The 24287-nt window shown below is 34.5% G+C and overlaps 1 protein-coding gene across 3 annotated transcripts in view; it reads left to right on the plus strand.

Moving 5' to 3' along the window:
• The window catches only part of TIPARP (TCDD inducible poly(ADP-ribose) polymerase), a 57897-nt gene that overhangs the window by 19770 nt on the left and 13840 nt on the right, over positions 1-24287 (plus strand). For all 3 annotated transcript variants that reach the window (XM_053710082.1, XM_053710081.1, XM_053710080.1), the window contains exon 3: positions 23296-23464. In XM_053710082.1, coding sequence (XP_053566057.1) covers positions 23296-23464 — 169 coding nt within the window. The remainder of the gene's footprint in view (positions 1-23295; positions 23465-24287) is intronic.

The following is a 24287-nucleotide window of genomic DNA, read 5'->3' on the forward strand; positions in this document are numbered from 1 at the left end:
TCAAAGCAAAATTGATAACACAAATATATTGTAAAGTTATATAAAATTCTATGCTCTCTCCCTTGCATTTATGTTTACTTTTGACTTTACTGCCCCTTTACATCTTATATTTATGTTAGTTTGTTTTTGTGAACACTTCAGCATTTTTTCTTTGTCATCTAAAAATTGTATTTTATTTGTTTTGACACCAGTAAAGAGAGGGAGTTGTCCTTGTTAACTGGAAGTACAGACAAAAATGATATATATCTAAGTTGTTTTTTTGTTCACTTACAAAGCCCAAGTTCAAGTGAGGGCAGTATATAGTCAATGTAATGATATTAGCTTGTCTAACTATCATAACTGGATTGTCTCTTGAGATAATGAAGCACACATAAGCCAGTTACAAGGCACTTTCAAGTTAAGTTAGCAATACTCTTTGTATTGTAAGGTCATTATTACATATGAATTGTGAAGTATTTTATACTTAGATAATTTGCACTAATTTGTATCCACATATAGACATAGCTTATTTGTTGCCATGGTAAATAAGAGAAGAATATGCAAATTAATCAATTATAGCACATGTACATTTTTTCCACCTAACTAGTATTTTTTCCTGACTTTATAACCCTAAGTGATTTTATATATATCTCACTATTAAATAAAGGGTTATCTTATTCACCCGCTAATAATTTTGATTTGTTTGATGCACTTATTGACACTAATAAATTTGTTAGAAAATTAGTTTTGAAGAAGCACTTTCATAATTTAGAAGAATTAAATAATTTTTCACAACTTTTAACACCGTCTACACATTCAGTGGGTCTTAAATTTACAGACCTTACTGATCTAACCAACTTAATTACATTAGCTCAACAATCTACAAGATGCAGTGAAATATTAACCAATAAATGCACTACATACAAGTTTTAAGACACTAGTTATTTTTATCCCATACAAACTAGAGATCATTGGATGGATACCTATCAGAGAGTGATTGAAAAGGAGTTGACTGAACTTTACAACACTACTAGATCTAACATGCCTATTATAGGAAATGGCAATCTCACTAAAAGGGAGAGAACAGCATAAGAGAGCTACAAACCAATCCTGATATAGTACTTAACAAAGTTGATTCTCTAGATGAGATAGAAACACAGCTTAATGACAAAAAAAATTGTACAACAGACTCACATTCAACCCTACAAGTCTATTTAAATACAAACTAAAAGATCTATTAGATACGGCTGTAGAATGTGGTCACATGAATGCTGAACTTGCTGACTATATTTGGATTAAAGAGCCAATTTCTCCATCCTTTTGCATAACTCCTAAGATACATAAACATCTTAATAAAACTCCGGGCAGACCCATTGTAGCTAGCAATTGGTCTCTATGCGAAAGACTTGGTGAGTGGTTGGACCATATACTACAGCCTGTAATGCAAGCATTACCATGTTAAGGACACCCCTCACCTGATCACCCAACTCAATGGGATTAGATGGAATGACAACTATTGTTGGATAACCATTAACGTTGCAGCGTTATATTCCAACATACCTCATGAACAGGGTTTACAGGCCATTAATGATATGTTGCATAGACATACACAATATAGTGATGAATTGATATTATTATTGACACAGGTAACCAAATTCTTGCACCACCATAATTATTTTGTACACCAGGGTATTTATTATCTGCAGAGGTGCGGCACAGCCATGGGGGCTAAATTTGCCCCAGCTTATGCTAACATTTACATGGGCTGGATGGAGCTATGCCGCATCTTTGCAGATGATTTTCCATTTAAGGATAATGTAATACTGTATGGTCGATTTATTGACAATTTGATTATGATTTGGCGGAGCACAGAAGATCATTCTATACAGGCTTCCATTGACTATATGAATCATAATGATTACAATATATCATTTACCAGTGAACACAATTCGAGAACTATTGAATACTTAGATTTAAGACTGAGTGTTGATGATAATAACAATATCATAACTACTACATATAGGAAACCGATAGCTAAGAACAGATTCCTGTCATATACCCCATCTCAAAAAGGGCATTCCAAAGGGCCAATATCTGCGATTACGTAGGAATTGTTCCAATATTGAAACATACAATATAGAAGCCCATAATTTGAGAGAAAGATTAAAGAAAAGGGGATATGATAAACATCTATTAATAAACCTCAGTAGACAAGTAGCTCAAATAGATAGAGATTCCTTATTTTTACCCAAAACTGTTTCTACTAGGGACCCCAATGAGAATAACACTCTATTTGTTACTAAATATAGCAGTCAATTCAGAAAAATCTGTAACATTTACTCTTTGTGATATAGTCTCTAAAGGTGTCAAATGTGTTGCTAGGAGGGCCCCCTAAATAGGGGATATTACTGGCAAACGATTTGCAGCTGCTGATAGCAATATGGGATACCAGTTGCAATCTTCATTTGTTTTTTATAAATGCCGTCATGTACCATGTAAAAGCTGCGATTATACCAGTAACACTAAAACATTTACTTCAAGTAACACAGGAACCACTTATGACATAAGACATAGGATAGACTGTACTTCCCATTTTGTTATTTATCTTATCACAAGGACCAGTCAACACATTAGATTTGCATAATCAACAAATGCAAGATAGCAAGACAATGCAATAGCACTTAGTCTGAACTTCAAATGAGTAGTAGATTTTTTTTTATAACAAATTTCAAAGTTATGTCTATTTCCACTCCCCTTGTACCATGTGATAGCAATCAGCCAATCACAAATGCATATACGTATAGTCTGTTAATTCTTGCACATGCTCAGTAGGAGCAGGTGACTCAAAAATTGTAAATATAAAAGACTGTGCACATTTTTTTTAATGGAAGTAAATTGTAAAGTTGTTTAAAATTACATGCTGTATCTGAATCGTGAAACTTTAATTTAACCTGAGTGTACCTTTAAGGACAGAATACGTGAACAACTAATTTCTCTGGGAGAAAAGGAACCTTAAACCCCTGTGGCTAAACATTTTCGTACACATAATACAGGGGCTGAACATTTCTCCTTAATAGGCATTGATATGATACAGAGAAATCCTAGAGGTGGTGATAGACTTGCAGCTTTACAGAAGAAGGAGGTTTTCTGGATTCTAAAGTAGCAAACCAGACATCCTGAAGGAATGAATAAAAAAATGGATGTTGATTTGTTTTTAGATTAATTGAACTTCTTAAATAGTATTTTGTTTTGTAAATATTACAATGAACCTGTTGTCCATTTAATTTAACTTACAGTATCTTTATAAGATTTATTTTAATGTGTACTTTTGTTATATGGTTTTGTTCATTATGTTTAGGATTTATTTTCATCAATTTTTTATTTTATTTATCTTTCACTTTAATCATAATTTGCATTATAAGACATTTATGATATTTTATTTGATTCTATATTATATACAGTCAGTAGGTATTTGGATAATTTACATCAACACTATATATCCTGATCAGTCACAGTAAATGGTAATACCGCTGATTATTAGTATGTTGCAATTTTGTATAAAAGGGAATAGTTACTATTTTATTGTTGGATATTAGAGTAGTAATATAAGAGCGTAATATCAATTTACATAAATCGCTAATTTTTCTTCAATATGTATTTTATTGTCTATACCCACTGATGAGTTTATCTATGTAATTGTGTTTAAAACATTGTAATTGGCTCTCAGGGTCACTATAAACCACCTGTATACTGTGTTAAGGTAGCCTCTGATGAAGCGCATGCGCGAAACGGGTCAGGCCATCCTACATAGAGCCTTTGCATTGAATACTTCTCAATTACTTCTACATTAAAGCAACTTTTTTTTTGACCAGCGTCCTCCTTCGTATCTTTAATACATATACTGTGTGTGTATATATATATATATATAGTAAAACATTTTTTTTTACATAAAAGGGCTAATCAAGCACTTTAGGAGCCAGATGGTCTCTATATATAGATGTTGTATGTTATGTGTATATATTGTGTTGTATGTATTATGTGTTTTATTTATATACATACATATAGTGTGTATATATATATATATATATATATATATATATATATATATATATATATATATATATATATATATATATGTGTGTGTGTGTGTGTATGTATGCAACCATACAACATTTATATATAGACACCATCAACATTGTTCCAGTATTTTTGGCTCCATACCTATAAAGAGCTTATATTGAGAGAAAAAGAAACATTTGTATTGTCCTTAGCTTTTTCTGAGCAATTTTTCGTGGTTAATAAATAAATAGTTATTGTAAACAGGTTTTTAAACTGATGTCCAGTAACAACAAAATACAATTTGTGGGTATCTGTTCGTTATGGGACACAGTTGAGTTTGTCAGGATTGCAGAAAATACATAGTTACACCATGTGAACAAAAACACACGCACACAAGGCACGTGTACCGGCTGTCTCCTATCATTTAGATCGCCAACTGACAGGCTGTCCTGGTTAATCCTTTAATCAGGTCAGCATCTCCTCGTGTTAGATGCGGTTTGTTTTGTACTGTAGGATGTGCGCATTCTATTGGTCTCATTTAACATTCACAGAGCACTAGTGTATGTATCCTCTTGCTGTGGTGTATATGAGATCTGGGTTTATCAAACTGCACTAAAAGCTCTACATCTGGAAAGTGAGTTTAAACAACAAAAGCAAAAAAAAAACCATATAAATGTTTCTAACCCAGAGCTCCTTTTTAACAATTTGCTTAAAGGGTCACCAGAATTTTTGTTGTTTAAAAAGATAGATAATCCCTTTATTACCCATTTCCCAGTTTTGCATAATTAGCACTCTTATTTTAATATACCTTTTACCTCTGTGATTAACTTGTATCTAAGCATCTTCTGACAGCCCCCTGATCACATTAGATTTTATTTATTATCTATTGACTTTCATTTTAGCCAATTAGTGCAGTGTCTACCACAATGTTATCTATATGGCTCACATGAACTAGCTCTCCCCCTGTTGTGAAAAGCAAATTAAAAAAGCATGTGATAAGAGGCGGCCTTCAAGGGCTTAGAAATTATCATATGAGCCTTCCTAGGTTTAGCTTTCAACTAAGAATACCAAGAGAACAAAGCAAATTGGTGATTTGTTTAAAATTACATGCCCTATTTGAAACATGAAATGTTTTTTTGGACTTGACTGACCCTTTAAATCAGGATCACTAGGCAAACCACATTATAACCTTTTCCAGTCAAATACCTTGTCATATAGATATACCTTTTAAAGGGACAGTCTAGTATAAATTAAACTTTCATTATTCAGATAGGACTTGTAATTTTAATCAACTTTCCAATTTACTTTTATCATCAAATTTGCTTTTTTCTCTTGGTATTCTTAGCTTAAACTAAACATAGGTAGGCTCATATGCTAATTTCTAAGCCTTTGAGGGCTGCCTCTTATCACATGCTTTTTAAATCTCTTTTCAACACAAAGAGACAGAAAATACACGTGGGCCATATAGATAACACTGTGTTCAGGCACAGGGAGTTATTTAAGATCTAGCACAAAACAATGCTAAATTTAAGACAATAGATAATAAACAGTCACAGTCATGTGATCAGGGGGCTGGAAGAAGGTTCTTAGATACAAGGTAATCACAGAGGTAAAAAGTATATTAATATAACTGTGTTGATTATGCAAAACTGGGGAATGGGTAATAAAGGGATTATCTATCTTTTAAAACAATAACAATTCTATGGTAGACTGTCCCTTTAACCCTTATTAATATATCTTTTTTTTTTTATCAGAAAGTGTTTATATGAGTGTAATAGTTTATTTTAATGTACTTATGTTGTTTTTGGTGAATATATTTTTTAACCCTTATACTAAACGCTAGGTCTTTAGAAATGCTAATCCGTTGAGCACAATTTTTTTTTGCACTCAAGCACAACTGTTTAGTTTCAACTTGTCATATGCGCTCTAGTTAGCGCAGCAGTGGTATTGCTAATCTCGACCCGCACTAACTCTAGCGTGTCACTTGTAATCTAGCTCTAAATTAATTACAGATTAGGACAAAATAAATATTACACAATACAGAACAAAACAGTAAGATTTAGAGAGGCAATTTTATGTTTTTGTATATTCATTTTAAAAGGTGTATTTCAAGCCCTTGTCTAAGGGGTTAATATGTGCAAAGAACAAAATAAATAAGGGAATTATATTTTATTAAGACTCTAACATGATCTTACATGTGTCATGTCGGCAGTTGTGCACAGTGTACACAAGTCCCTGTGTTTGTTCAGTACAGTAAATGCAACATAACGTCACAGCTGTAATACTTTGATGAATGATCCCGTGTGGGTTACACACCCTGTCAGGCCTTACTTCACCCTGCCTGCTTAAAATGCATGTGTCCTTTACCAGTCTCACGCAGCAGCCTTAGTAATTATGGGTTTTTCATCTGAATCAGTGTGGGTGTTAGTGCACTATGCATTGATTAAAATATGCGCTATATAATATCAGATATAATTAAGGAGTCAGCTTTCCCAGCGGGTAGGAAGAACGACAGCAGTGTGTAGAGGCGTTGTAATAAGGATATAGCTATTTTCTGTCATGATTAAAGGACAGTTTAACGGGGGAGATACCCAAATCAGGCATAATATCTGCACTGTTACCAGCAAACTCAAGTGATGTTACTAAAACAAACTTCAGTTACTTTGCCAAAGCATAAAATCGAACATTCCCTTTCTTGTAATCACATACATATGTGTGTATATTATATGCATTTATATACTCATTTCTGCCCTGAGATTTGAGTTTCCATGGTGAAAGATTTTTATTTATTTTGTTTTTCAAAGATAATTGGTATTGATAGGGTCATTTCAGGTCCAATCATAAGAAGACTAATTTGTATACATAACTTTTTTTTATTCTTTCCTTCAGTGACCTTTTGTTCTTTTTTTTTTTTTTTTGGTCGGGCTGTAGGAATCCTAATATAAACTTTTATACACCCTTATTACTCTTGTAAATTTCAGAAACTGTCTGCTCTTCCTCGTTTCGTTGAAGGAATTGTGCTAGAACATTATATGTGTTTGTTTCCAATTCTGTTCTTCCAATGTTGTGACAACAGTCATTCTGGGTCAGCGTGGTGCCAGCTGGGCCGCATGGCTATTGGCTAAGAGGTGGAAACATCACCTCTTAGCAATATAGCGTTCTTCCGCGGGCTGCTTGAGCAGCTAAGTATGGCAAACGCTTTAAACAAATAAAGGAACTTTCAGCATGAAGTATTTTATACTTCATGACTGAAAGTCCCCTTTATTTGTTCCAATGGTAAATCCTAGCATTTCACAAATACTAGGATTTACCATCACTTTTATATATCAAATGTGTTAAAAGGGTTAATGGAATCAGTTGGATACAGTGTTAAAGGATTACAAACTTTTCAAATTTTTGGTGTAAATAAAACATATATTTTAAATTACATTTATGAAATTAAAATTACCAACCAAAAACTCTTTCAAAATGAAGCCTCATTTACGTCTAAAACCATTTTTTATTTTTCGTCTATAACGTCATGTAATCCAGCCCACAATTTTAGCACCTACGCCGCTTTTGCATACCATTATAATACAAATTGGTACACAATCACATGCACACAAAAACGGCCCAAATAGCACTTGCGTATATTGTCCTACTGGTGCCGTAATTACCAGCACCTCATAGGGAATGTTGTTGTCGCAATCTTGCGCATGCACTGTTCAAAATTCGGCCGCCATCTTCAAACTTCGGTTTGCACACCGGATTGGATAGCAGTGGCAGATACCCACAGAGTGGGTTCGGAAAAATGTATTTATTAGAAATAAGATTGCAGTGATCAGGTAGGAAAGTCATAATGACATCCTATGGCAAATATGTCTAGAAACATTAAAATAAAATAAAAAAGCGAGATTACATTAAATTTACAGTGGTCCTTTAATTGTTAAGCAATATGTATGCCATTTGTATATGGACATGATCAGGGTGGATGTGATTTAAATCAAATTAATTTAAATCAGTAGATCAGTAAGAGTCAATTTAAATCATGCTTTTCTACATAAAGGTTTAACTTTTAGAGTTATAACTTTTCAGATTATTTTTCCAGTTAGTATTAGAAAATCGCTAATTAATGTATTTACCATTAGAAATACATAGGTAAATATGAAATTATTGTACTTCTGTTATCTAATTTGCTTCTTTCTCTTGGTATCCTTTGTTGTAAAGCATACCTAGGTAGGCCCAGGAGCAGCAATAGACTACTAAGAGCTAGCTGCTGATTGGTGGCTGCACATATGCCTCTTGTTCTTAGATCACCCAATGTGTTTAGCTTAGCCACAGTAGTGCATTGCTGCTATAAAAAAAAGGATACCACGAGAATGAAGCAAATTTGATAATAGAAGTAAATCTGAAATGTGTTTAAAATTGTCTGTTTCATATGAAGTATAAAATAATCAATTTGGGTTTATGTACCTTTAAGGTCCATTTCTCAGCATTGTATGTTTATATTATAACATTGGAATTATAATGTATGAATTATAATGCATCTGAAATAGAAAATTAAAAAAATATCCTATTTAAATTTAAAAAAAAAGTCTAATTAATTAGAAAAAAAATCTGATTTAAAAGGACAGTCTAGTATAAATTAAACTTTCATTATTCAGATAGGACTTTTTTAATTTTAGTCAAACTTCCAATTTACTTTTATCATCAAATTTGCTTTTTTTCTCTTGGTATTCTTAGTTTAAACTAAACATAGGTAGGCTCATATGCTAATTTCTAAGCCTATGAGGGCTGCCTCTTATCACATGCTTTTTAACTCTCTTTTCAACACAAAGAGACAGAAAGTACACGTGGGCCATATAGATAACACTGTGTTCAGGCACAGGGAGTTATTTAAGATCTAGCACAACACAATGCTTTTGGTGATTTGTTTAAAATTACATGCCCTATTTGAAACATGAAAGGTTTTTTTGGACTTGACTGACCCTTTAAATCAGGATCACTAGGCAAACCACATTATAACCTTTTCCAGTCAAATACCTTGTCATATAGATATACCTTTTAAAGGGACAGTCTAGTATAAATTAAACTTTCATTATTCAGATAGGACTTGTAATTTTAATAAACTTTCCAATTTACTTTTATCATCAAATTTGCTTTTTTCTCTTGGTATTCTTAGTTTAAACTAAACCTAGGTGGGCTCATATGCTAATTTCTAAGCCTTTGAGGGCTGCCTCTTATCACAGGCTTTTTACATCTCCTTTCAACACAAAGAGACAGAAAGTACACGTGGGCCATATAGATAACACTGTGTTCAGGCACAGGGGGTTATTTAAGATCTAGCACAAAACAATGCTAAATTTAAGACAATAGATAATAAACAGTCACAGTCATGTGATCAGGGGGCTGGAAGAAGGTTCCTAGATACAAGGTAATCACAGAGGTAAAAAGTATATTAATATAACTGTGTTGGTTATGCAAAACTGGGGAATGAGTAATAAAGGGATTATCTATCTTTTAAAACAATAACAATTCTATGGTAGACTGTCCCTTTAAGAAAAAAAAAAAAAAAAAATATATATATATATATATATATATATATATATATAATTGATTTTTAACCACCCTGTGAATGATCAGTGATGTTTTTTTAAACTTTTAAAAGATTAAAAGTTTTTTTTTTGTTTTTTTTTAATCATTAAGAAAACCACATTTTCTGTGCAGGCTATTAATTTCCATAAGAATAAAGTGGCCACAACTTATCTCTTCTTCTAAAACTGGATTTTAACAGTTCACACATTGTAAATCCGGAAACTTGCTAAGTGACAAGCTTTTATAGATACTTCAAAGTTGCATAGCAAAATGTACAGACTGTGATATCCAAACCTCACTCTCACTGTACAGACCGTGATATCCAAACCTCACTCTCACTGTACAGACCGTGATATACAAACCTCACTCTCACTGTACAGACCGTGATATCCAAACCTCACTCTCACTGTACAGACCGTGATATACAAACCTCACTCTCACTGTACAGACCGTGATATACAAACCTCACTCTCACTGTACAGACCGTGATATACAAACCTCACTCTCACTGTACAGACCGTGATATACAAACCTCACTCTCACTGTACAGACCGTGATATACAAACCTCACTCTCACTGTACAGACCGTGATATCCAAACCTCACTCTCACTGTACAGACCGTGATATACAAACCTCACTCTCACTGTACAGACCGTGATATACAAACCTCACTCTCACTGTACAGACCGTGATATACAAACCTCACTCTCACTGTACAGACCGTGATATACAAACCTCACTCTCACTGTACAGACCGTGATATCCAAACCTCACTCTCACTGTACAGACCGTGATATCCAAACCTCACTCTCACTGTACAGACCGTGATATACAAACCTCACTCTCACTGTACAGACCGTGATATCCAAACCTCACTCTCACTGTACAGACCGTGATATACAAACCTCACTCTCACTGTACAGACCTAATATATACAAACCTCACTCTCACTGTACAGACCGTGATATACAAACCTCACTCTCACTGTACAGACCGTGATATCCAAACCTCACTCTCACTGTACAGACCGTGATATCCAAACCTCACTCTCACTGTACAGACCGTGATATACAAACCTCACTCTCACTGTACAGACCGTGATATATATACGATACCAAACCTGTTTTTTTAAAAAATACTGTTTTAATGTAACAATGAAATCAGCTGAGTCCAGTGTTCATCATTCAGAGCAGAACTTTTGAGTTAGCTGAAACCTGCTTCTCTTTGATAGTAATGGGGCTATATGGAAAACGGCATCTTGCAAGTGACATCTGCCCCTTACACTGCTGAGAACTATGAAATGAATACATTTAAATTGCACTCTTCTTGGCACAATTAAAGTTGTATTTACTTCTAGTTTGTCATGCATTTGTTTTTGTGATGTTTACGGTAACTATGATTATTACATGTGGGCTTCCCTACCCTCTGGGGAACTGTTAGAAGTTAAAAAGTTAAGATAGTTTGTCCTGTATTTTGAAACCTCTTCTCAAGCATAGCAATTGTTTGATAGATATGTGAGACTTGCAGAGGTAAAAAAAACTGTATGAATACACTAAGAGCTGCGAGAACACGTCAAACTTTCTTTGATCAGCCCACCTGTTAGTACTGCAATCCTTTTTATATAGCAGTTAAGGAGACATTAAACACTTCTTGCTTTTGTGTAAAAACCTGTGCTTAAATTAGCTTTTTGTTCTCCTTAGGGAATGTGTGAAAGACACAATTTTACACGAAAGCCAAAAAGTGTTATTGCCCCTTTTTAATATGAAATAAAATTGTATTCCTACATGCCTGTTTGTGGTGAATTAAACTCATATCACAGTGTAATTATCTTGTCTTCTTCTAGTGAGCTGTATGTAGAAAATTCCACTTGGTGACCTACAGAGGTTTCTATGGAACATTTCCCTTTAATGAATCCTGTAAGAACTTTGCAGATCTGACAAATCACACAGCAAGCTTTAATGAATGTAGGTCAGTGTATCAGCCTGTCTTCTGATCTCAGGCAAGCAGGACCTTCAGCTATCTTATATATTATTCCTATATTCCATATATTTATATATTTCATAATATATATACATGTATAATACTCCTATATTTCATATTTCAAAAAATAACAAAACAAACAGCCAGGCTGTCAACGAAACAAGATTGAAAGTAATACATTTAAAGGACCAGTAAATACAGTAGATTTACATAATCAGCTTTCTTCTCTTGCTATCTTAAATTGAAAAAGCAGGAATAAAAGCTTTGGAGCCGGCCTTTTTTTGGTTCAGTACCCTGGATAGGGCTTGCTGATTGGTGGCTACATTTAGCCATCCAATCAGCAAGCGCAATCCAGGTTCTGAACCTAAAATGGGCCGGCTCCAAAGCTTTTATTCCTGCTTTCTTTAAATACAGATACCAAGAGAAAAATGAAAAATTGATAATAGGAATAAACTAGAAAGTTGCTTAAAATTGCATGCTCTATCTGAATCATGAGAGAAAATATTTGGGTTTACTATCCCTTTAAACGAGTAGTAGATTTTCATTTTTTTCTGAGAAATGTCAACGTTATGTCTGTTTCCACTCCTCCTGTATCATGTGACAGCCATCAGCCAATCGCAAATGCATATACATATATTCTGTGAATTCTTGCACATGCTCAGTAGGAGCTGGTGACTCAAAAAGTGTAAATATAAAAAGACTGTGCCCATTTTATTAATGGAAGTGAGTTGAAAAGTTGTTTAAAACTGTATGCTCTATCTGAATAATTAAAGTTTAATTGTGACTTATTTATAACTGCCCCTAACTTGACTCAGCAGCAGTGATATATTTAAGTAACTAAAATAATTTTTATAAATAAATTCTGAAGATAATCTATGCTTATTTTTAATGTGTATTGTACTATTGTTGGTTACTTTTTGCTTTCCGTGCTGATTTATTTGGTTATGTTGTTATTGCTTTCAGTCACCAGCTGTTCAACCACATAATGAACAGTAAACTTCCTGTTAGATCAGACGTCTGATTGTAACAACTTTTCCGGGAGCTGATAATATTTTGATAATCACTTAGCATTCCCATTAGTACCTTATATGGCTACATAAACTTTAGTATAAATGAATCTCATTGTGAGATTGTATAGTGAGTGCATGAAATCATAAGCGTGTCACAAGTACAATTAAAGGGATATGCAGTTATGTTCTGTAATGCGTGCTAAAGCATTACATGTATTAACCCCTTGACTGACAGTTTTCGTCTCAGTTGTATTAGAACGCAAGTGCAAATCTGTTATGGTTAAGTTATACATAGTAAAAGTTAGCTATAGAGCAGCAAGGCACTACTGGCTGAACACATCTGGTGAGCCAATTACAAGAGATAAATGTGTGTAGCCACCAATCACTAGCTAGCTCACTGTAGTGCAGGATATGGAGATATTTAAAAAAAAATAGGATAAAAAGGGAACAAAGTCAATTTGAAAACAGAAGTTTTAAAGTGTCTTAAAATACATACTCGAAAGGGATGATGATTCAGATAGAGCATGCAATTTTAAACAACTTTCTAATTTACTTCTGTTATCAATTTTTCTTTGTTCTTTTGATATCTTTTGTTTAAAAGTAGGGACGTATGCTTAGGAGCCGGCCCATTTCTGAAGCACCGTACGGCAGCAGTTTTACAAGAATGTTATCCGTTTGCAAGAGCATTAGATATCAGCACTATTTCCTGCCATGTAGTGCTCTATATGCCTACCTAGGTATCTCCTTAACAAAGAATATCATGGGTACGAATCAAATTTTATAATAGAAGCAAATTGGAAACTTTTTCAGAATGGTATGCTTTGTCTGAAACACAAAAGAAGATTTTTGGGTGTCATATCCCTTTAAGTTTGACTTAACTTTCCCTTTAATTAAAAACTCCAATTTCAAGGTTATGTCAAAGCTATTGAAATTTAAAATGAAAATTGCAGAAAATGAATGTTAATAATTCAATATACTCTTTTTCACAGGCACCTAACACTTCTGTTAAATTGGTTACTTTAATGGGCACTAAACTCCTGTCCTGTTAATATTCAGCTCTTTTATCCAGGGATAACTTAGTTACAACATGGTGCCACCTATTGTCAAACTTTATACTTATTAATTATTATTATCGATTATTTGTAGAGCGCCAACAGATTCCGCAGCGCTACTTATTTATTAACTATTTATACAACAAATATAATTTTTAAAAAAATGTTATTTGCTTATTATTGCTTTGAATACTTTATTTTATGTCAAACACTTTTAGGGTTTAGTGTCACTATCAGTGTTCACTCGTCACACGTACATAGTGATGCTGTAGACACCCAGTGCATTTCTTCCACTGTATAAAATACAATGTTCAGTTCATTGTGTCTATAAACTGCCTTGAAGTGTCAGCATGTCTATAAAATACTTGTAAAAGCTGATGTGACAAATTAGTACACAAGACAAGCAATTCAAAAAAATGCATTGCTTCAACTAATATTTAGATGCATTTTGGTAAATATCTAATAAGACCAGGCTTGAATAATTTTGAGCCTAGTTGCCTTTGCTCCTAAAATCTAACTTGTGGCTTCTAAGTGTATCTATTTATAAACACCCTGGGCGAGATTACATATGCGGCGCAGGCTTCAGCGTAACTGCTGAAACCCACGTCGCCTGTAATTTCCCCTAGCACATCGGGGAATCACATATACTGAGCCAGCAGTTCATAAAGTGCCGTAAGTTGGATAAACTAGCGATGTCCAAAAATGTGGGTAAATAAAAAAATTTCTGGAGTCGCCAGTGACTTACTGCACGTTAGAAACTGCCGGCGCATAAGAAAAATAAATAAACCCGCCATTAACCCTCAACGCAATAAACCTAGTAAAACTATTAACCCCTAATCTGCCAAACCCACACAACGCAATAATCCTAATAAATCTATTAACCCCTAATCCGCCAAACCCACAACGCAAATAACTAATTCAATGACTAAGTCCCCTACCTAAATTAACCCCAATTACCTAATTTAAAAATACTAAGTTACAATTAAAATAGAAAAGCTAACATTACTTAAAAATAAAGAGCTGAATGTCCTTTTAAGGGCAATGCCCAACGAATGCCCCTTTAGGGGCCACGGGTAGTTTAGGATTTTTTAGTGTTAGTTTTTTTTTATTTTGGGGGGTTTGGTGAGTGAGGGGGTTTACTGTTAGAGGGGGGACTTAGTAGTTTATAAGGTAAAAGCTGTTTATTTTAGGGCAATGTCCTACAAAAGGTCCTTTTAAGGGCTATTGGTAGTTCATTATTAGACATGGGGATGTTTTTATTTTGGGGGGCTTTTTTATTTTCATAGGGATTAGGTTTAATTTTTTTTTATTTTTGATAATTTGGTTTATTATTTTATGTAATATTAGACTTTTTTATTTTTTGTAATCTTAGGTTAATTTAATGTTTTTTATTTTTAAGTAATGTTAGCTTTTTTTATTTTAATTGTAACTCAGTATTTTTTAATTTGGGGTAATTTAGGTTGTTTAGTAATTTAATTAGTTATTTGTGTTTTGGCGGATTAGGGGTTAATAGATTTATTAGGATTATTGTGTTGTGTGGGTTTGGCGTATTAGGGGTTAATAGTTTTATTAGGTTTATTGCAATGTGGGTTAATGGCGGATTAGGGGTTAATACATTTATTAAGTGTATTGCTATATGGATTAATGTCGAATTAGGGGTTAATACATTTATTACGTTTATTGCTATGTGGGTTAATGGCGAATTAGGGGTTAATACATTTATTACATTTATTGCGATGTGGGTTAATGGCGGATTAGGGGTTAATATATTTTATTAGTTATTGCGGTGGGAGTTGGTGGTTGAGAAGTACTTAGATATTGCGCATGCGTTAGGTGTTAGTTAATATTTTCAGGGAGTTACGGTGCTCACATTTTCAGTGCAAGGCTTGCTGCGCCTGCCTATGTGTGGCGATGTGAAAATGGAATAAAATGTCTCCATTTTCGCCGCGTATATCCTTGCGCTGAATATGTGATACCGATTTGCGACGCAATTTCTATGTTAACTTATGGAAGTAAAAATTGCGGGCGATGGGTGAAATATACGTGCCACATTTATATACGGCGCCATTTATGTGATACCTAAACCACTGAAAAACCGGCGACGCTGCTTATGTAATCTTGCCCCCTATAGGTACCTTCTGAAAATAAATATTGTCTGTTTTACCCCTATACACCACCAGAGCCATTCCCTTCTCTCTTTCCCCACACATATGCAACTAACCACTGCTTTACAAAAAAAAAGTATATAAATGTAACGATTTAAATGATAATTTAAAACAATTTTTGTTAGCAAAATGAACAGGTCTTTCAATATGGCAGAGCAGTCCTGAAATACGACCCTTTAAATCCTAGTAGTAGAATGTGCGTTCCTGAGCTCTTGTGCTGTGGCCAATGAAAAGCTGTTGTGTGGTGTTTCAGACTGTTTATAGCATTGTTCTGTACCTAAATAATGTTGGGATAACTGTAGGGTGTATGCCAAGGCTCCAGTTCCTCTGAGGAGGGAGTAAAATGCAGTATACTGTTTAACTTGCTAATTACTCAGGTCCTTAAAGGGACAGTATACTGTAAAATAGTTTTTCCCTGAATGTATTTCCAAATACATTTTTTACCAACTGCAGAGTATTAAATATATGAGAATTTGCTTTTTAATGTTTATTTGTGTACATGAAATAGCACATTTTGTGGTTTTGATGCCTCAACCTAATAAAATGGGTTTATCTTGTAGGTATAATCAGATCTTATTACTTTATCATATTGTGTACCTATACATGCTTCTTTATTTTATATGTCTTTAAATTAAAGGACCAGTCAACACAGTAGATTTGCATAATCAACAAATGCAAGATAACAAGACAATGCAATAGCGCTTAGTCTGAACTTCAAATGACTACGATTTTTTGTCTGACAATTTTAAGTTATGTATGTTTCCACTCCCCCTGTACCATGTGACAACCATCAGCCAATCACAAATGCATACACGTACCATGTAACAGCCATCAGCCATTCACAAATGCATACACACTTATTCTTGCACATGCTCAGTAGGAGCTGGTGACTCAAAGTTTAAATACAAAAAGACTGTGCACATTTTGTTAATATAAGTAAATTGGAAAGTTGTTTAAAATGGCATGCTCTATCTGAATAATAAAAGTTTAATTTTGATTGAGTATCCCTTTAAGACCAATACTTAGAGAGAACAATAGAAAATTAACAATGTATTACCTTATCTCTTCTATACCCCACTGGGAGTGTTAATTTCTTCTGCTGGCTGTGTTTATACAGCTTATCTATAGCTTGGACCTAAGGCCAGAAACTTTCAGAATAGGTGGATACCACAGGCTAAATCAACTATTTAAAATGCCAATATAAGGGTACATTAAATACTTGTAAATAATTTAATACACTTGTCCAGCAGGTAAAGTGGATCATTGGGAACAAATTAAAGGAGAGAACATTTTTAGTAAACTGTCCCTTTAAGGGGTTATGATATTCCTTTTGTGGACACTGGGGCCCCTCTGATATATACTACTTGGCTACCACTACGTTATACTTTAAAGCATTGTGATTTATGAAATTTATTTGCATGCTGCCACCCAGAACTCCTGGCTGCAGAGGGAAAATTGTATCTGAAGAAGTCTGTGTGTCACTAGCTCAGTGCTTGAAAAATATGTTCAAAAATTAGGAGCCTATAAGAATATTTAGGAGCCAGGCATATTTTTTAGGAGCCAGACAGTTGGATTTGTATATAGATATATGGAGAATAACCCAAAAAGTTAGGAGCCAGGGGTAAAATTCTAGGAGCCAGTGGCTCCCAGGCTCCTGGGTTTGTCGAGCCCTGCACTAGCTTGTACTTTTTTATTTGCCTTGGTAAATAAATGTATGTGACTTTAAATAACATAATCAAAACAAGAGATCATTTTCCTGTCGGAGATAAGATATTTTGAGAAGTTACCACCACATTGCAAAATGTTCAGCTATTGCAGATAGCGTGAGAGAATCTGCTTCAGCTTCTCATGCAAATTATTATTTATAGGCTTTTCTAAGCACATGTTTAAATAGCAACTCCTTGTGCCGTTACACTCAAAACAGGAATTCCTTGCTTGCGCACGCAGATCAAATAGACATTTTAGTTAGAAAACTGTGACAGACTTTTATAGGCTTGTAAAGTAAATTAATAAACTAGTAGGAATTAAACAAGATTTAAATTATACCCCAGAGGATTTTTAAGCTCTTCTTTATAAAGAAGCTGAAGCCAGAATTGGTTAATGCACAGTGTCACATAGATTTACATTTGCCAGTTCTACTTGTCACTATCTGCTTGTCAGAGAAGCCCTATTGCATTACATACAAAGTCATAGCAGCTGTCATAGGTACAGGAATAAAATGCAGATATTATTGTATTATATTGTTATTTTGGCTATTTATGTTTGAATGAAGTTATGGGTGCACAGATGACTATAATGTCACTTTCACTCTCTGTCATTAGATAATTTCATTTTTAAACAAAATCCCTTATTTTAATATATATTTTAAATATTTTTAAGTTGCACTTTAGAAACACCTTAAAGGAACAGTCAAGTCAAAATATAATTTTCATGATTCAGATAGAACATGCAATTTTAGACAACTTTCGAATGTACTTTTATCATCAACTTTTCTTTTTTTCTCTTGGTATTCTTTTTTGAAAGCTAAACCTAGGTAGGCTCATATACCAATTTCTAAGCCCTTAAAGGCTGTCTCTTATCTCTGTGCATTTTGTCAGTTTTTCTTAGTTAGACAGCACAAGTTTATGTGTATCAAATAGATAACATTGAGCTCACTACCGTGGAGCTATTTATGAGTCAGCACTGATTGGCTAAAATGCATGTCTGTCAAAAGAACTGAAATAAGGGGGCAGTCTGCAGAGGCTTAGATGCAAGGTAATCACAGAGGTAAAAAGTATATTAATATAACTGTTAAAGTTATTAAGAGATCTTTGTATTGAAAGAGGCTGCAGGAACACCCCCTCCACAACCCACTGGGAGGTTGATTTTTGCTGCCGACTCTTACCTAGATTTTGTATTGCTTATATTGCAGAATTGAACATTTCAGTATAGGTGGTGGTTTCATCAGTCAAAAGCAACTATTTCAAATGTCACAAGAGGTAAAGTTCCTATTTGTAAACAATTTAATACACTCCAGCAGGTAAAATAGATCACAAGGAACACCATAAATGGGAGGCTATTTTACAGTACTATGTCCCTTTGATAGAATAACATTTTTTTAACATTTGAACGTCCCTTTAAGCAGTTTCATTTCTCAGTAAATGTTATTTTCAGAATTCAGTTCAGGTTTGTTTTTTCATCTATTTTGCATAGGCTTGAAACATATGATAGATGTATTAAACATATGATAGATGTATTAAACATATGATAGATGTATTAAACATATGATAGATGTATTAAACATATGATAGATGTATTAAACATATGATAGATGTATTAAACATATGATAGATGTATTAAACATATGACTTGCTTACTTAAAAGAATATGAAACCCAGCATTTTTCTGTCATGATTCAGATAGAGCATAAGATTTTAAACAACTTTCTAATTTACTTATATTATCAATTTTACCTTGTTTTCTTGGTATATTTTGTTGAAAAGCAGTGATGTATGCTTAGGAGCCAGATAATTTCTAGAGCACTAGATGGCAGCAGTTTTGCAAGAACATTATCTATTTGCAAGAGCACTAGATGGCAGCATTTTTGCAAGAACAGTATCTATTTGCAAGAGCACTAGATGGCAGCAGTTTTGCAAGAACAGTATCTATTTGCAAGAGCACTAGATGGCAGCAGTTTTGCAAGAACATTATCTATTTGCAAGAGCACTAGATGGCAGCAGTTTTGCAAGAACAGTATCTATTTGCAAGAGCACTAGATGGCAGCATTTTTGCAAGAACAGTATCTATTTGCAAGAGCACTAGATGGCAGCAGTTTTGCAAGAACAGTATCTATTTGCAAGAGCACTAGATGGCAGCAGTTTTGCAAGAACATTATCTATTTGCAAGAGCACTAGATGGCAGCAGTTTTGCAAGAACAGTATCTATTTGCAAGAGCACTAGATGGCAGCATTTTTGCAAGAACAGTATCTATTTGCAAGAGCACTAGATGGCAGCAGTTTTGCAAGAACATTATCTATTTGCAAGAGCACTAGATGGCAGCAGTTTTGCAAGAACATTATCTATTTGCAAGAGCACTAGATGGCAGCATTTTTGCAAGAACAGTATCTATTTGCAAGAGCACTAGATGGCAGCAGTTTTGCAAGAACATTATCTATTTGCAAGAGCACTAGATGGCAGCAGTTTTGCAAGAACAGTATCTATTTGCAAGAGCACTAGATGGCAGCAGTTTTGCAAGAACAGTATCTATTTGCAAGAGCACTAGATGGCAGCAGTTTTGCAAGAACATTATCTATTTGCAAGAGCACTAGATGACAGCAGTTTTGCAAGAACAGTATCTATTTGCAAGAGCACTAGATGGCAGCAGTTTTGCAAGAACAGTATCTATTTGCAAGAGCACTAGATGGCAGCAGTTTTGCAAGAACATTATCTATTTGCAAGAGCACTAGATGGCAGCAGTTTTGCAAGAACATTATCTATTTGCAAGAGCACTAGATGGCAGCAGTTTTGCAAGAACATTATCTATTTGCAAGAGCACTAGATGGCAGCAGTTTTGCAAGAACAGTATCTATTTGCAAGAGCACTAGATGGCAGCAGTTTTGCAAGAACAGTATCTATTTGCAAGAGCACTAGATGGCAGCAGTTTTGCAAGAACAGTATCTATTTGCAAGAGCACTAGATGGCAGCAGTTTTGCAAGGACAGTATCTATTTGCAAGAGCACTAGATGGCAGCAGTTTTGCAAGAACATTATCTATTTGCAAGAGCACTAGATGGCAGCAGTTTTGCAAGAACATTATCTATTTGCAAGAGCACTAGATGGCAGCAGTTTTGCAAGAACATTATCTATTTGCAAGAGCACTAGATGGCAGCAGTTTTGCAAGAACAGTATCTATTTGCAAGAGCACTAGATGGCAGCATTTTTGCAAGAACAGTATCTATTTGCAAGAGCACTAGATGGCAGCAGTTTTGCAAGAACAGTATCTATTTGCAAGAGCACTAGATGGCAGCAGTTTTGCAAGAACAGTATCTATTTGCAAGAGCACTAGATGGCAGCAGTTTTGCAAGAACAGTATCTATTTGCAAGAGCACTAGATGGCAGCAGTTTTGCAAGAACAGTATCTATTTGCAAGAGCACTAGATGGCAGCATTTTTGCAAGAACAGTATCTATTTGCAAGAGCACTAGATGGCAGCAGTTTTGCAAGAACATTATCTATTTGCAAGAGCACTAGATGGCAGCAGTTTTGCAAGAACAGTATCTATTTGCAAGAGCACTAGATGGCAGCAGTTTTGCAAGAACAGTATCTATTTGCAAGAGCACTAGATGGCAGCAGTTTTGCAAGAACAGTATCTATTTGCAAGAGCACTAGATGGCAGCAGTTTTGCAAGAACATTATCTATTTGCAAGAGCACTAGATGGCAGCAGTTTTGCAAGAACATTATCTATTTGCAAGAGCACTAGATGGCAGCAGTTTTGCAAGAACATTATCTATTTGCAAGAGCACTAGATGGCAGCAGTTTTGCAAGAACATTATCTATTTGCAAGAGCACTAGATGGCAGCAGTTTTGCAAGAACAGTATCTATTTGCAAGAGCACTAGATGGCAGCAGTTTTGCAAGAACATTATCTATTTGCAAGAGCACTAGATGGCAGCAGTTTTGCAAGAACATTATCTATTTGCAAGAGCACTAGATGGCAGCAGTTTTGCAAGAACATTATCTATTTGCAAGAGCACTAGATGGCAGCAGTTTTGCAAGAACAGTATCTATTTGCAAGAGCACTAGATGGCAGCAGTTTTGCAAGAACAGTATCTATTTGCAAGAGCACTAGATGGCAGCATTTTTGCAAGAACAGTATCTATTTGCAAGAGCACTAGATGGCAGCAGTTTTGCAAGAACAGTATCTATTTGCAAGAGCACTAGATGGCAGCAGTTTTGCAAGAACAGTATCTATTTGCAAGAGCACTAGATGGCAGCATTATTTCCTGCCATGTAGTTTTCCAGAACTAGGTACAGTATTTATTCAACACAGAATATCATGAGAACAAAGCAAATTTGATAATATAATTACATTGGAATCTGTCTGAATCACAAAATAAATTTTATTTAAAAAAAGTACAGACTGAGAGTTCATATGCAATATATTTAGTGTTTAGTGATTAAACTAAATTCTAATCCTATATTTTCCGTTGTGCCTTCCAAGGAGTGTTCATGTTTTCATGTAAAATTACTGAAGTTTAGTAAACATATGTGTTTTCCTGCAGCATAAACACGTTTTTCCACTTGTCACAGTGTTGATATCTCTGTCAGCTTTGTCAGCAGTATACCAAACACTGCGGCACAGTCCTTAATAAGCACACTTATCAACAAACATTTATCAAATTGGTGTTGTTGTGGACTGCATGTGCTACAAGATAACACATACGTTTTCTAGAATTCAGATGACTTCACAGCAATATATTAAATAAATATATATATATGTAAAGTTGTTCAATGAATAAAATGCATTATTCTCACCAATTTCTTTCTTTTAGTCTTTTTCATATGGACATCCAAACATTTACATCCATAGATGTATTATTATTCTGTACTGCACCAACAGAACTATACAGGGAGTACAATTAGTAAAGACATGTGAGGCAGAGTGGTTACAGGGCCTTGCTTTATCATAAACATAAATATACAGATCACATTCTTCCCCATGAGTCTTACACGGAATGGGCGTTGTTTATTTTCACTAAATTAATTTTAGAATAAATATGGGCTATAACAATACTGACAAAAAAGATGAGAATTAGTTGTGAGAAGAGTGATCTCATGTACTGTGTTGAGATATGCTGCTGTATGATATTTACCTCATAAGTGTAAGGGACAGACCTGATGCAGGATGTCAGGGTTACTACTGATTTCTCTTTTGTTTAGGTCTTTAGGTATTTTTGTATTAGCAACTCTAGAATAACAGTTATGTGTTTTATTTACTTAATCAGAAAGAAGGTGGCATTTTTAAAAGTGGTATATTTTCTTATCTTCACATGGATGTTCCTGTCGGAGAAATCACTATCATTTTACTTGGGACATGTCACTGCCCCCACTACAAAAACTGAGGCCTAAGCACATGCTCTGTCTTCCTCATGTACATATTAACATTGTAAGGCTTTGTAAACTAAATTCTGATTAATAGAACTTGTATGTTGACTATTAATAGCTTTAAATGCAGATTTGTTATTTAATACATTGTGTAAAGGAGTATACACATAAACACAACAAGCAAACACATCTCAGTGCAAACACGTGTGCTACATGTTCCAAAGGGTGACGTCACGTGATATTATTTGCAATTGGCTATTAAATATTCTGGCTTGCGCTTAGATTCTGAACAGGTTTGTCAAGTCACTTTCTAGATTTAATCTTCACGTTGTGCCGTTGACAGAACTCAGTGCTTGTTATCCTAGTTTTATTCTGTTTCTGTTTTTTTCTCTAGGGGGCAGGATTTCCTGGTAGACTTGAACTGTATGAGCATATACGAATCTCTTGAATTTGACCAAATCAGGCGACTTTCTACACCGTCAACCACTGGTGCATCTTCTAATTATCACACTGTCTGGAAGTATTTTTGCAGAGACCATTTTGGGTGGAGAGAATATTCAGAGGTAAATATTATACACATGCATTACACATATATAAACAATAAGTAAATATTATAAATGTTATACACATTTAATTAAATAGTTATAGTTTTTCTAAAATTTCTGATCCTGACATTATAGTTTAAACCCTTAGCTGCCATAGAAGGCAGATTACAATACACTGCGTTTGTCGGTAAGACAAAGGGTTAGGAGTCAAGATTTTTTTCTTTTCACATCAGCCGTTTCTCAGACATTATAAACCTAAAACTTAGTCTAAGGAAATTAAGTTTAATATAGAAACAGCTTGGCCTTGATCCTTTTCAATATAGTGCAGATGTGAGCAAACTTTTTTTTTTTAACTTTGTCCTTTCTTTTATCTGTATAACCATTATCCTACTGTTCCCGACTAAAACTCAATTCATTTTAATATAGTCTCCCATAATCCTTCAATAAAAAAATAAGAAAAGCCGTATCCCAATGAATTTTAAGAGGCCTTGTCCTTGTCAAATTCTTACCTATTCCCCAAATATTGTTCACCCTAAGCCTAAGGCAGAGATTCTGAACCTTTTATAACAATGTTGCAAGACAAAGTGGAGATACAAATAGTCATGCATTTGGCAAAGTGTGTTGACTTGTGCAAGTGTGATCTACACCTGATCTATAATATGACAAACACCCAACATTTTACCTCTGCCTCCTATGTAATGATTTTAAACAACAACTTTTATATGTGCGCATCACTAAGAGATTCTTCCAGCTCTGCTAAAAAAAAAGCATCAAACTAAGATTTAACAGCACTTTTCTTAAAAGAAAGCACTTTAAGAACAGGAATGGTTTGGTCCTATAT

Source organism: Bombina bombina, chromosome 4 (assembly GCF_027579735.1).
Source record: "Bombina bombina isolate aBomBom1 chromosome 4, aBomBom1.pri, whole genome shotgun sequence".
Lineage (NCBI taxonomy): Eukaryota > Metazoa > Chordata > Amphibia > Anura > Bombinatoridae > Bombina > Bombina bombina.